Source organism: Oreochromis niloticus, linkage group LG10, assembly GCF_001858045.2.
Source record: "Oreochromis niloticus isolate F11D_XX linkage group LG10, O_niloticus_UMD_NMBU, whole genome shotgun sequence".
In the NCBI taxonomy this organism is placed as follows: domain Eukaryota; kingdom Metazoa; phylum Chordata; class Actinopteri; order Cichliformes; family Cichlidae; genus Oreochromis; species Oreochromis niloticus.
This window is the reverse complement of record NC_031975.2, coordinates 849,151-862,471: the sequence shown is the minus strand read 5'-3', so window position 1 is coordinate 862,471 and position 13,321 is coordinate 849,151. Positions and strand designations below refer to the sequence as shown.

Below are 13,321 nucleotides of genomic sequence, written 5' to 3'. Positions count from 1 at the left end.
CGTGGTCGTCACAGATCACCTCCCACACAGTCGACTCAAAACAATCCTTAAGAGCCTCCTCGCTCTCCTCCGACCATCTCTGCACTGTGCGGGTGGCTGGTGGCTCCCTGCGCACTAAGGGCTCATACACAGGGACAAGGTGCACCAGGTTGTGATCAGATCTGCCCAGGGGAGGGAGAGGTGATGAACTGTATGCCTCTTCAGCATTGGCATACAGTAAGTCCAGTGTTTTATTGTCTCTGGTTGGGCAGGTCACATACTGGGTGAAGGTGGGCAGTGTGGAGTCCAGTGAGGCATGATTGAAGTCCCCTGATATTATGAGAAGGGCTCTCGGAGATTGTGTTTGCAGTCTGCTGACCACAGAGTGGAGAGAGTCACAGGCTGCATCCGCGTTGGCCGAGGGGGGGACATACGCTGTTATCGTGATAACATGCGAGAATTCCCGGGGCAGGTAGTACGGACGCATGCTAACGGCTAACAGCTCAATGTCTCTGCTGCAGAGTTGTTCTTTTACAGTGATGTGCCCAGGGTTACACCATCTGTCATTCACAAACACTGCCAGTCCCCCTCCTTTCCTCTTACCGCTGTCTCTCGTCCTGTCCGCTCGCAGCAGCTGGAATCCCGGTAGTGTCACGCTCGTGTCCGGAGTTAGCGGTGTTAGCCACGACTCCGTTAGCATCATGATGCTACATTGCCGGTACTCCCTCTGTGACCAGGTTAGCGACGTGAGCTCATCCATCTTATTGAGCAGAGATCTTACGTTTCCAATAATTACAGAAGGAAGAGATGGTCGATAACGTCTCCTTCTCGGGCGACGGCGCTCCTTCCCAGCACGACACCCCCGTCTTTTCTTCCTCAGCTCGCTGGGAATGTCGGGTCTGTCCGCCGGCAGTACCGCTGCAGGACGCAGCGCTAACAGCTGATCCTTACTGTAAACAAAGGATCCCTGCTCTGGGTCCCCAGACACGGGTGAAAAAAGTAGAAAAAAACTGAGAAAAACGACCAGGACTAGCACAAAACGGTAGAACATGGTTGCAGAGTCTAATTACTAATACGTTAGTTATAAAAATTACGAGGAGAAAAAAGATAAGAAAGAAAGAAACTCAGAATGAGCAGAGCTGCTGTAACAGGCTGCCGCACACGGGGGGCGCCGGAACTGAAGAAAGGAGCCAGTAAACTCAGTGCATGACTGACCAGGTAGCTCGTTTGTTCAGCTGTGTTCATTAAATTGTGATGGTCTAGATTGGATTATTGCATGGGAGCAGGCACAACCACCTTGTGGTCTGAAGTACATCCCAGTGTACGACAGACGCAGCCACAAACTGGTTCATCCCAAACACAAACTTGACAACATAGTGTAGCTGTGCAGTGTAGGGAGGAGTGCTCAGACCTGTACATTGGAGAGACCAAACTGCCACTTCATAAACGCACAACATAGACGCGCCACCTCTACGGGACAAGACTCGGCTGTACATCTGCATCTAAAGGTCAAAGGTCACGCCTTCGAGGACACCAGTGTTCACATGTTGGACAGAGAGGACCGATGGTTTGAAAGAGGAGTGAAAGAAGCATCTATGTCCACTGTGAATGGCCATCTTTGAACAGAGGGCGGGGCTTATGACACCAACTGTCTGCCATCTATAATCCATTGTTGAGATCCCTTCCCTTAACGCCCACTCACACCCTGGGCCATGTGACCTCAGGAAATCACATGATCGGGTGGGGCCAGGTTTCACAGCGGGTTCACCCGAAACCTTGGCTGATTGTGACCCACACCTGTTTTCACACCTTGGCTCGTGTGATTAGGTAGAGGATCAATAGGGGGTCCATGACCCCTTTGGGGGGCGCTCCCACAGGGCGTAAATCTGGGACTCTCCACCATTTGACCCTAGAACCTGAAGGAGCTTCTCGGATGAAACATTTTCAAGGAAATGAAAGAAGTCCAGACGCTTTTCTTTCCGAGCTCCTTAGACTACAATGACCTGGATGACTGAGAACCCTCACAGACATCTGCATGCCAAAGTATCCTTGGGCAAGATACTCGCCTCTGACGTGATCCTGGTATCTGACGTGATCCTGGTATCTGACGTGATCCTGGTATCTGATGTGATCCTGGTATGTTAATCTGAGTGTGAATGTTAGATTTAAATCACTATAAACACACACAGGGCGTAGAAAGAGCTCTGAGTGCTGAAGTAGAGTAGAAAGGTGCTTTATAAGAAGAAATGACATCGTTCTGCAGAAAACACGGGAAAGATGATCCTGTAATTCCCAAACTGCAGGATGTACTCTCCCTGCACCTCCAGTCTGACGGCTCACAGTCAGAGCGTTCTGCTGCACAGGTCCTCCATCACGGTGCAGACGTGTTGGAAAGTGTGGGCTGATCTTTAATCTGTCCAGTTTCAACAGGAGGGATCAAACTGGTCCCTGTGTATGACATACAGAAGGTTTCTGGGAATAGTCACGTCACCTTTGATAGCTTGACCTAAAAAGAAGCTATTAAAAGAAATGTATGAAAATACTGTTGCACAGTGTAGTTGGGGTTACATGAAACAAAGCAGGAGAAAGTGATTTAAAGATTAGCGTTGTTAATGTTTGTAAGATATGAACATGTTCATATCTTACAAACATAACGTTCATTCATGATTTAGCTCGTCATGACCTGTTCAACCAAACCATGGACGCCAGCTTTCAAACTAAGATGTATTTATCTTACTCTGCCACTATTACACACACCTGTTTCCACTCCACACAAACAAGCTACTCATCTAGAACTTTGTTCCACAGTCCCGAGTTCGCAAGTAGCAACAATCCCACTACAATTTCTCCTGGAATTACAAATTCTAGTTTTTCTTCTTTTTCCTAACTAGTCTCAGTGTTTGTCCTAGAGACACTGTTCATACCTCAAAACAAAAATACTGAAATGTCCATAGGGCCAGAGCTTGATGACATGTTTGAAAAGGAAAAGAAACACCTGAAGAAACGGGGTATAATTAACTTAAATATATATATATTTTAACTTTACATTTTATTGAAATATATCTTAAAAATCAAATAAACATGTAAAAGTTGTCACAAAACAGTAGTAATTATTATACATGTCCATCACTATACTGGTAATCCAGGGAAAATGTCTCTGGGATGTTTAAATGCTCACACCTAAAAACATGATGTGGTATTTCTGGTGATACAGAAAATCACTCAACATTTTAGTTTCTTTAATGGAAATGTTAATAAAGCGTAACATACTGTTCAATAGAATGAAAATAGCAGCTCAGCCTGGTGAGTTCATGCACTGTGCTCAGCTGTGTTCTGCTTAATGTGCTGCAGGCAGCGCAGCATGGATTTGTAGTAACCTATTATTCCTAAATTACCTTAAATATTTGGCAGCTTCATCAGTAATATATCTGAGACAGGTCAGTATGAAATGACAGAGCGACTGTATGGGCTGTGTGCTGGACTAGGACTTCACTGCTAGCTAATGTCCTTATTACAGAGAAATAATCATCTCTTTGTGTCTTACTGCAGGCACCATCTGCTGTGGCTTTCCCTGCAGCCACACCAACGGGCATGATGGCATATGCAATGGTAAGTCTGCTAGGACTGTGTGCAGATGAGAACTTCACTTTCTCGATCGCACCCTTTAAGGCAGGGACCCATTTCATAGTGAGCAGTAATGACTGTGGAGTCTGATGTGAGAAGCGAAGAAATCTGTTGTGAGTAAGTGAAAATGTGAGGACAGCTGGCTTTGTTTATCTGAGTTGTTTTTGGAGAGGGATTAATTTACATGATGACTGGATGAATTAATAAATGCTATGTAAATTAATACTTCATTTATTTTTCCCCTTCAGCCTCCCCGAATGGGATCCATGATGATCACACAGCCTACTATGATGTATACTCAGCCTGTGATGAGGTCACCTAACCCCTTTGGGCCCAGTCCTGGTGCTCAGGTAACTGATATCTACTTCTACAGTATATGACTCTGTCTGCATCAGTGTCCACAATTTTCTACTATAATTGTTATCTCAAAGTTCAAGAAGTCGATTAAGCAGAGCGGGTTGTTGTAGTCAGCAGTCACTACTTCATACTTGGCTGGACGAGTTTGCCAAGTCTTCTTTAAACCATGATGGAAGCACAAATGACCAACAGGAACACATGCCACGTGCTCTGGAGTCAAGTTTTTTTGTACTTTAGCTGCAAATTTGGTTTGTAATACAATTTTTTTTTTTTTTTTTTTTTTAATTTGGATGCAATGTCAATACACAACAGTTTGTGTTACTAATCTTGCAGACAGTTAATAACATATAAAAGGGGAAAAAAGTCTTCAGTTAATTTTGTGATGCGTATGCGTTATTTGTGTTTGTCGCCTCCTTTTAGTTCCAACTAATGTTTCTCAGACAGAATCACACTTTAGTGAGAGTGACTGAGACTGAGCATGCTGTATGGCTTTATTTTCATCCAATTCTTAAGTTAAGTTATTATAAATTATAAATTCTTAAGTTATTATAATGCATGGCTTACACACACATATATAAGTTTTTTGTTCCATTACACCATCTGAACATAAATCTTCTTAAATCCTGTGTCCAGGTAGGAACAGGTGTAAAAACCACTCCTACAGTCAGGACCTAACATGTAGCAGACCCTACATGTTAATCTTTCCACAGTGTTCCTCTTCACCAGTAAAAGCAGGTGAATCCTTCTGCACTTAGCTGTGTTTGGATGGTGTTTTTCTTAAATTCTGCTCTATTTGTGTTTAATGTTCTTCCAGATGCAGTTCATGTAACCAGCCAGAGGAGGCGCCTTTCACATCTGAGGACGATTCACAGCAAAGTCGATTATTCAGGCAAACTTCCTGTTTGCTTCCAATGAACTCGCCTCTCTGAGAACGAACGGCTCAAAAAAAGACTTCTTGAATAAGATCACAGCGACTTGGAGCGGCTCTGGCCATTTCACAGAGGATGTTGTGCCTATCTGATTATATCCAAGTCATAAAAGGAGAGAAAGCGTGCTTGCTGCCATTTCAAACCATGCGAACGGGACATTTCCTGACTATGTCTTTGATTAAGAGAAACACAACATCCATAGGAAGCTTTTTGATATCACTGTTTTATCTGCCGGGGGAAATCACACAGCTTTGTGACCACGCCTCCTGCTGTTTGATTTGTCTTTTTAGCTCCTCCTGTCCAGGTGAGGCTGGGAGAGTCGTTTCTTTCACTGATCATTTATGATTAACCTCTTTAAGCATCCTCATATTAGCAAAACAAGCAAACTCCTGTTTTGATATATTGTTTGCAATAGACATTCCTTGTGTATTGTTTGTATTTATTTATAATTACCACAGACAGAATTGCATTAGAAACAAAAAGCAAATGTAACTACTCTCTGACCTCCTGTTAGGGAGCGTCTTCAGGTTTATAATTATTCTTGATTGTAGAATTGGATTTTGTGTGATTGAGATTATTTTTTAAAAAAGAAGTTAATATAAAGAGATGTCATTTTTGATGTTAGGGCACTAAATAGTCTTTGTATTCTGGTTGTCGGTGGCTCAGTGAGTCACACTGTTAACGTAATAATTCACTAGTACCAGCAAACGACTGGGCTCAGTTTCTATGAATCTGGTGTTTGATCATTATTCACGTCAGTGAGAGGACTGCATTTAGTCATCAGGACAGTATTGCACTGAATACTCATTTATGCTTTTGATGCTTGCATTTACTCTTACATCAGAGGTGTGTCTGTGTGGGGGCAGGTGAGTGGGTGTGGGTGTGGGGTAGAGACATAGGAGAGTAGCTGTTGATCAGTGCTCATGCTGCCAGTCACAGGATGGGTGGTTGCAGGTATGAAAGATTGCTTAAACATGACCTGACTCCATTAGCTTTGCTTATTTTGCGCATTGTCACTCAGATTATTCACCCCCCCCCCAAATAAAGTACACATTTCCACACTTGTGCAGCTTCTCTGTCTTCCTTAATGTTGTCCCATTTTGAACTGCCATTAATGTTACAGTTCGTTCACTGTGTCAGTGCGCCTTGCTGGCTCTCCTCCACTTTGGAAACAGTGATGCTGCAGAGCTATATTAATGTGTTTGGACAGGAACAGTGACTGGTTCTTATATAGCGCTCGTCTACTCTGAGAACTCAAACCACTTTACACAAATTGCCTCATTCACACGAGCACTTTCTATCGAACATTTATGCACATTCATACTTAAAATGAACAAATACTGGGAAAAAAACAAACTAGTGGTATATCAACACATGGTGAGTGAAGGAGTGTCCAGTGCATCATAACAGTAAGAAGTGTTTTTCACTTGAATGTTTTTTGTGATTTGTGACCCTTTACAGAGAACATAAATTAATAGGGTCTATAGGAAAATGTGATCTCTTTCGAGTAATAGTAATGGGGTTTTTAATGAACTTAGGGCAAATTGAGATTTATATATTCTTGCCTAATGGCAGCTGAGATGGATATAGTGTGTGAGAGCAAGAGACAGACAGAATTTGTAGGAGCTGAGCTTCTGCAGAGTTCACCCTTCATGACTGTGGAGGCTTCTGCTGCTGAACCACAGGTGCAGCATCTCAGCACACAGACCTTGAATGCTGCATCCTGCTTGGCAGAGCGGCTCCATTAGTAATAAGAAGATTCTTTGTTTTCCTGCCACTTCCTCTTAGTCGAGCTGCAGCAGTAGAAAGATCCATGTGTGTTTGTAAGACACTGACTTGATAAATTTAATATGAGCCTGACTGAAGGCCTGACAAAGATGGTTACTCTTATTTCATTTCCCCTGTTATTTAAAAAATGTGTCCGGGCGTGCCAGTCATTCCTTAGACAGATGATGATCTTTAGTGAAAGAGGACTTATGTCTGAGGCATAATCATGTTTGTAAAGACGTTTTAGGTCAAGAAACTGTAGGGCCTAGACCAGGGGTGGGCAATCTCAGTCCATGAGGGCCGGTGTCCCTGCAGGTTTTAGATCTCACCTTGGGTCAACACACCTGAATCACAAAAACAAAAACAATGTCGGACTCTGTAGTTTTCTCTGGTCCCCTCCCCAATCAGACCAGGAGTGACATGTTTAGCCGCATGTTCTCCTTAAATTGCTGGCTGTCTGAGTGGTGTCCCAGAAACGATGTGGGCTTCATAGATAATTGGCAAACCTTCTGGAGGAAACCTGGTCTTGTTAGGAGAGACGGCATCCATCCCACTTTGGATGGAGCAGCTCTCATTTCTAGAAATATGGACAAATTCATTAAACCCCCCAAAATATGACTATCCAGAGTTGGGACCAGGAAGCAGAGTTGCAGTCTTACACGCCTCTCTGCAGCTTCTCTCCTCCTGCTACCCCCCCAAAAACCCATCTCCATTGAGACTGTGTCAGCTCCCAAAAAGACAAAAAACAAACTAAAAACCAGCAATAAACAACTTAAACATAAAAAATCACAAAGAAAGAACAATACAGTATCCACATCTGAACCAAAGAGTAAAACAGTGAAATGTGGATTATTAAATATTAGGTCTCTCTCCTCCAAGTCTCTGTTAGTACATGACTTAATAATTGATCAACAAATCGATTTACTCTGCCTTACAGAAACCTGGTTGCAGCCGGATGAGTATGTTAGTTTAAATGAATCAACACCCCCGAGTCATTCTAACTACCAGAAATCTCGAAGCATAGGCCGAGGGGGCGGTGTGGCAGCAATTTTTCACACCAGCCTATTAATTAACGAAAGACCAAGACAGACTTTTAATTCATTTGAAAGCCTGATGCTTAGCCTCGTCCACCCCAGCTGTAAAACTCAGAAACCAGTCTTACTTGTTATCATCTATCGTCCACCTGGGCCTTACACAGAGTTTCTCTCTGATTTCTCAGACTTTTTATCTGATTTAGTGCTCAGCTCAGATAAAATAATTATTGTGGGTGATTTTAACATCCATGTAGATGCTAAAAATGACAGCCTCAACATCGCATTTAATCTGTTATTAGACTCAATTGGCTTCTCTCAAAATGTAAAAGAACCCACCCACCACTTTAATCACACTCTAGATCTTGTTTTAACATATGGCATAGAAACTGAATATTTAACAGTGTTTCCTGAAAACCCTCTGCTGTCTGATCATTTCCTGATAACATTTACATTTACAATAATTGATTACACAGCAGTGGAGAGTAGACTTTATCAAAGTAGATGTCTTTCTGAAAGTGCTGTAACTAAGTTTAAGAATATAATCCACCCACTGTTATCATCTTCAATGCCCTGTACCAACATAGAGCAGAGCAGCTATCTGAACGCTACTCCAACAGAGGTCGATTATCTTGTTAATAATTTTACCTCCTCACTACGTACGACTCTGGATACTGTAGCTCCTGTGAAATCTAAGGCCTCAAATCCAAAGTCCCTGACTCCGTGGTATAATTCTCAAACACGTAGCCTAAAGCAGATAACTCGTAAGCTGGAGAGGAAATGGCGTGTCACAAATTTAGAGGATCATCATTTAGCCTGGAGAAATAGTTTGCTGCTTTATAAGAAAGCCCTCCGCAAAGCCAGAACATCTTACTATTCGTCACTGATTGAAGAAAATAAGAACAACCCCAGGTTTCTCTTCAGCACTGTAGCCAGGCTGACAAAAAGTCAGAGCTCTACTGAGCCAACCATCCCTTTAACGTTAACTAGTAATGACTTCATGAACTTCTTCACAAATAAAATTTTTATCATTAGAGAAAAAATTACCAATAATCATCCCACAGATGTAATATTATCTACAGCTACTCTTAGTACCATCAATGTTAAGTTAGACTCTTTTTCTCCAATTGATCTTTCTGAGTTAACTTCAATAATTAATTCCTCCAAACCATCAACGTGTCTTTTAGACCCCATTCCTACAAAACTGCTCAAAGAAGTCCTGCCATTAATTAATTCTTCGATCTTAAATATGATCAACCTATCTCTAATAATCGGCTATGTACCACAGGCCTTCAAGGTGGCTGTAGTTAAACCTTTACTTAAAAAGCCATCTCTAGACCCAGCTGTCTTAGCTAATTATAGGCCAATCTCCAACCTTCCTTTCATATCAAAAATCCTTGAAAGAGTAGTTGTCAAACAGCTAACAGATCATCTGCAGAGGAATGGCTTATTTGAAGCGTTTCAGTCAGGTTTCAGAGCTCATCACAGCACAGAAACAGCTTTAGTGAAGGTTACAAATGATCTTCTTATGGCCTCTGACAGTGGACTCATCTCTGTGCTTGTCCTGCTAGACCTCAGTGCTGCGTTCGATACTGTCGACCATAATATCCTATTAGAGCGATTAGAACATGCTATAGGTATTACAGGTACTGCACTGCAGTGGTTTGTATCATATCTATCTAATAGACTCCAGTTTGTACATGTAAATGGAGAGTCCTCTTCAGACACTAAGGTCAATTATGGTGTTCCACAGGGTTCAGTGCTAGGACCAATTCTATTTACATTATACATGCTTCCTCTAGGCAACATCATTAGAAGACATAGCATAAATTTTCACTGCTATGCAGATGACACGCAGCTCTATCTATCCATGAAGCCAGGTAACACACACCAATTAGTTAAACTGCAGGAATGTCTTAAAGACATAAAGACCTGGATGGCCGCTAACTTTCTGCTTCTTAATTCAGATAAAACTGAGGTTATTGTACTCGGCCCTGAAAATCTTAGAAATATGGTATCTAAGCAGATTCTTACTCTGGATGGCATTACCTTGGCCTCCAGTAATGCTGTGAGAAACCTTGGAGTCATTTTTGACCAGGACATGTCCTTCAACGCACATATTAAACAAATATGTAAGACTGCTTTCTTCCATTTGCGCAACATCTCTAAAATTAGAAATATCCTGTCTCAGAGTGATGCTGAAAAACTAGTTCATGCATTTATTACTTCCAGGCTGGACTACTGTAATTCACTATTATCAGGAAGTCCTAAAAACTCGCTGAGAAGCCTTCAGCTAATCCAAAATGCTGCAGCAAGGGTCCTGACAGGGACTAGAAAGAGAGAGCATATTTCTCCTGTTTTGGCTTCCCTTCATTGGCTTCCTGTTAAATCCAGAATTGAATTCAAAATCCTGCTCCTCACATACAAGGTCTTAAATAATCAGGCCCCATCTTATCTTAATGACCTTGTAGTACCATATCACCCTATTAGAGCACTTCGCTCTTGCACTGCAGGCCTACTTGTTGTTCCTAGAGTATTTAAAAGTAGAATGGGAGGCAGAGCCTTCAGTTTTCAGGCCCCTCTTCTGTGGAACCAACTTCCAGTTTGGATTCGGGAGACAGACACTATCTCTACTTTCAAGATTAGGCTTAAAACTTTCCTTTTTGCTAAAGCATATAGTTAGGGCTGGACCAGGTGACCCTGAATCCTCCCTTAGTTATGCTGCAATAGACGTAGGCTGCCGGGGATTCCCATGATGCATTGAGTTTTTCCCTTCCAGTCACCTTTCTCACTCACTATGTGCTAATAGACCTCTCTGCATCGAATCATATCTGTTATTAATCTCTGTCTCTCTTCCACAGCATGTCTTTCATCCTGTTTTCCTTCTTTCACCCCAACCGGTCGCAGCAGATGGCCGCCCCTCCCTGAGCCTGGTTCTGCCGGAGGTTTCTTCCTGTTAAAAGGGAGTTTTTCCTTCCCACTGTCGCCAAAGTGCTTGCTCATAGGGGGTCATATGATTGTTGGGTTTTTCTCTGTATTTATTATTGTGCTATCTACTGTACAATATAAAGCGCCTTGAGGCGACTTTTGTTGTGATTTGGCGCTATATAAATAAAATTGAATTGAAATTGAATTGAATTGAATTAGTTCGTTACCAGGCCTCTGGAGAACTTCAGGACATGTTGAGGAGCTAATTTAGCCATTTAAATCAGCTGTGTTGATTCGAGGACACATCTAAAACCTGCAGGGACACCGGCCCTCGTGGACTGAGATTGCCCACCCCTGGTCTAGACCCCCATACAGGAAGTTTGGTTTGGCTCTCTGATTTTAAAACAAAGGTCCTAATCTCGGATCCTGTGGGTCTTCCCCAGTAGGGAATGCACAGTTCGAATGGAGCCGGTGTGGGTGAAGGGATTCACCCAGTACCAACACTGATTAAATATGCAAAAATCTGAGCAACCTTGCAGGTCAAATCCTATCAGTCCCACTTGTTAAGGTAGCTCACCTATTGATTGTGGCACTTGTAATTTCTGGGTTGATTTTAGAGGCCTCGATAGTAGTAGGCCTCAAGGGAATGTTATAAGTAAAGTGCTAGAATAACCTGCAAGATCAATTTGCACTAGTAAAGAAGAACACTCAGATTATTACCTTTTACTATTTCACAAAAGGTTAAAAAGTGAATGTCCACAGTTTAGACTTTAAATGCAAAAAATTAACTGCCTCCAAAATCAGCATTCCCTTCTCTGACCTAATGCTGACTTTGATGCACTTATATTGAAATAATGATTTTAAAACACTTAAATTAAATGGTAGCAATTGTATACAGCGTGTCTGTCTCCCAAAACCAAACTGAGAACTGGTTCCATAGAACTGAAGGAAACTGAAGGCTCTGCCTCCCATTCTACTTTAAAATATCTTAGAAATTACTAGTAAAGCAGCAGTCTAAGATCAAAGTCTTGTATTGGGTTCATATGGTACTATGAGGTCTTTAAGATAAGATGGGACCTGATTATTCACCTGATTAAGACCTTGTATATAGTGGGAGGAATTTTAAATTTGATTCTGGAATTAACAAGGAACCAATGAAGAGAAGCCAATATGGGAGAAATATGGTCCGTCTTTATGTGTGTCATCTGGCTTCACTGAGAGCTGCATAGCATCATCTGCATAGCAACGAAAATGTGTGCTATTTTTTCGAATGATACTACCTTATATAAAAATATATAATGTAAACAGAATTGGTCCTTGTATGGAACCCTGTGGAACTCCATAATTAACCTTTTGTGTGTGAAGAAGAGTCCCCATTCACGTGAACAAATTGCAGTCTATTAGATCTGATTCAAACCACTGCAGTGCAATACATTTCATTTCTACCGCATAGTCTAACCTGTGTAATAAATATTGTTGTCAGCAGTATGAAATGTTGCACTGCGGTCTAGCACGACAAGCACACAGATGTGAGGTTAACAGATCAAGGATCAAATGAAGGATCAGTCAGAGACTCTAAATGATATCAATAGCATTAGATTGTCTCCGGTGCTGAAGGATTAGAAGTGATTATGTAATACTGTTAACGAGATAATCGACTTCTCTGGGAGTACAGTTTAGCTGCTCTGTTCTGTTTTGACACATGGAATTGAAAACAGTAACAATGGAGGAATTAAACCCTTAAATTTAGTTGTGGCCTTTTCCAAAAGAAATCTACTATAATGAAAAGTGTTACTGCTGTTTAAATGCCCATCCAGTTCATCTGCTTCAGTATGTCACAGCATATGTTGGCATTCATGGTTCCGTCAATGAACTGTGGCTCCCCAGTGCCAGCAGCACTCATACACCCCCAAACCATGTTTGACTGTAGGCAAGGCACACTTATCTTTGTACTCCTCATCTGGTTGCCGCCACACATGACACCATCTGAGCTATGAATGAAGGTATTTGGCCAAAAGATGCAGAATCTACCCAGAGTTCATGGTAATGAAATGAGAAGTATGTACACCTGCAATAAGAGATTTGTTACTTCACAGAACCACAGAGAGGCAGACAGGGGACGAGCTGTCCTAGCTGTATTGCCTTCTCAGTTCAGAGAGGTTGTATCGCATTTGGGTTCATGATAACAGGGGAGGGGAAACCCTTAAGAAGGATCTCCGGGTGTCACGGCTCGTGGAATTATTAAAGGACCCAAAACGCAGGCAAAGGACAGATGATATGAGTGAATGTTTATTTTCAAAGTGGCAAAATGACACCAACAGGTAGCGGGGGTATGAGAAGCAACTGAGGAAACCGAAACTAGGAAAACTAAGCAAACCTGAAATGATAACCAAACGGGGTGAAGGACAGAGAGACGCAGACAGATGCAGGGAAACCACTCAGGATGATGGAGGGGATTAACGCAGACGAACCGACAACAGGCAGGAGAACACACAGCAGTAATCTTGGGATGTGAGACAGGAGGGGAACACACCTGGGAGAAATCATAGCTGACGAGACAGAGGAACGTAAACTGAACACACTCACATGACACAAGGACCTTCAGAATAAAACAGGAAACTAACAGACACAGAGGACCAGACAAGACACTGAACTTAGGGATTTGTTTTATGCCTGCCTGTGTTCCCTCTGTCTGTCCATGGTGTC

General features: G+C 42.2%; 1 protein-coding gene across 6 annotated transcripts in view; it reads left to right on the top strand.

Annotated features, from left to right (window-relative positions):
• LOC100712537 (phosphatidylinositol-binding clathrin assembly protein) overlaps positions 1-5,953 on the top strand; it is a 51,403-nt gene extending 45,450 nt beyond the window's left edge. For 4 of the 6 annotated variants that reach the window (XM_013270246.3, XM_013270247.3, XM_013270245.3 and 1 more), the window contains 3 exons: positions 3,529-3,588; positions 3,852-3,953; positions 4,775-5,146. In XM_013270246.3, coding sequence (XP_013125700.1) covers positions 3,529-3,588; positions 3,852-3,953; positions 4,775-4,789 — 177 coding nt within the window. In that variant the 3' untranslated portion in view covers positions 4,790-5,146. Of the gene's footprint in view, positions 1-3,528; positions 3,589-3,851; positions 3,954-4,774 lie in introns of all 6 variants that reach the window. The other 2 variants (XM_013270248.3, XM_005450488.3) reach the window with 1 other exon arrangement.
• The last annotated feature ends 7,368 nt before the right edge of the window (positions 5,954-13,321 follow it).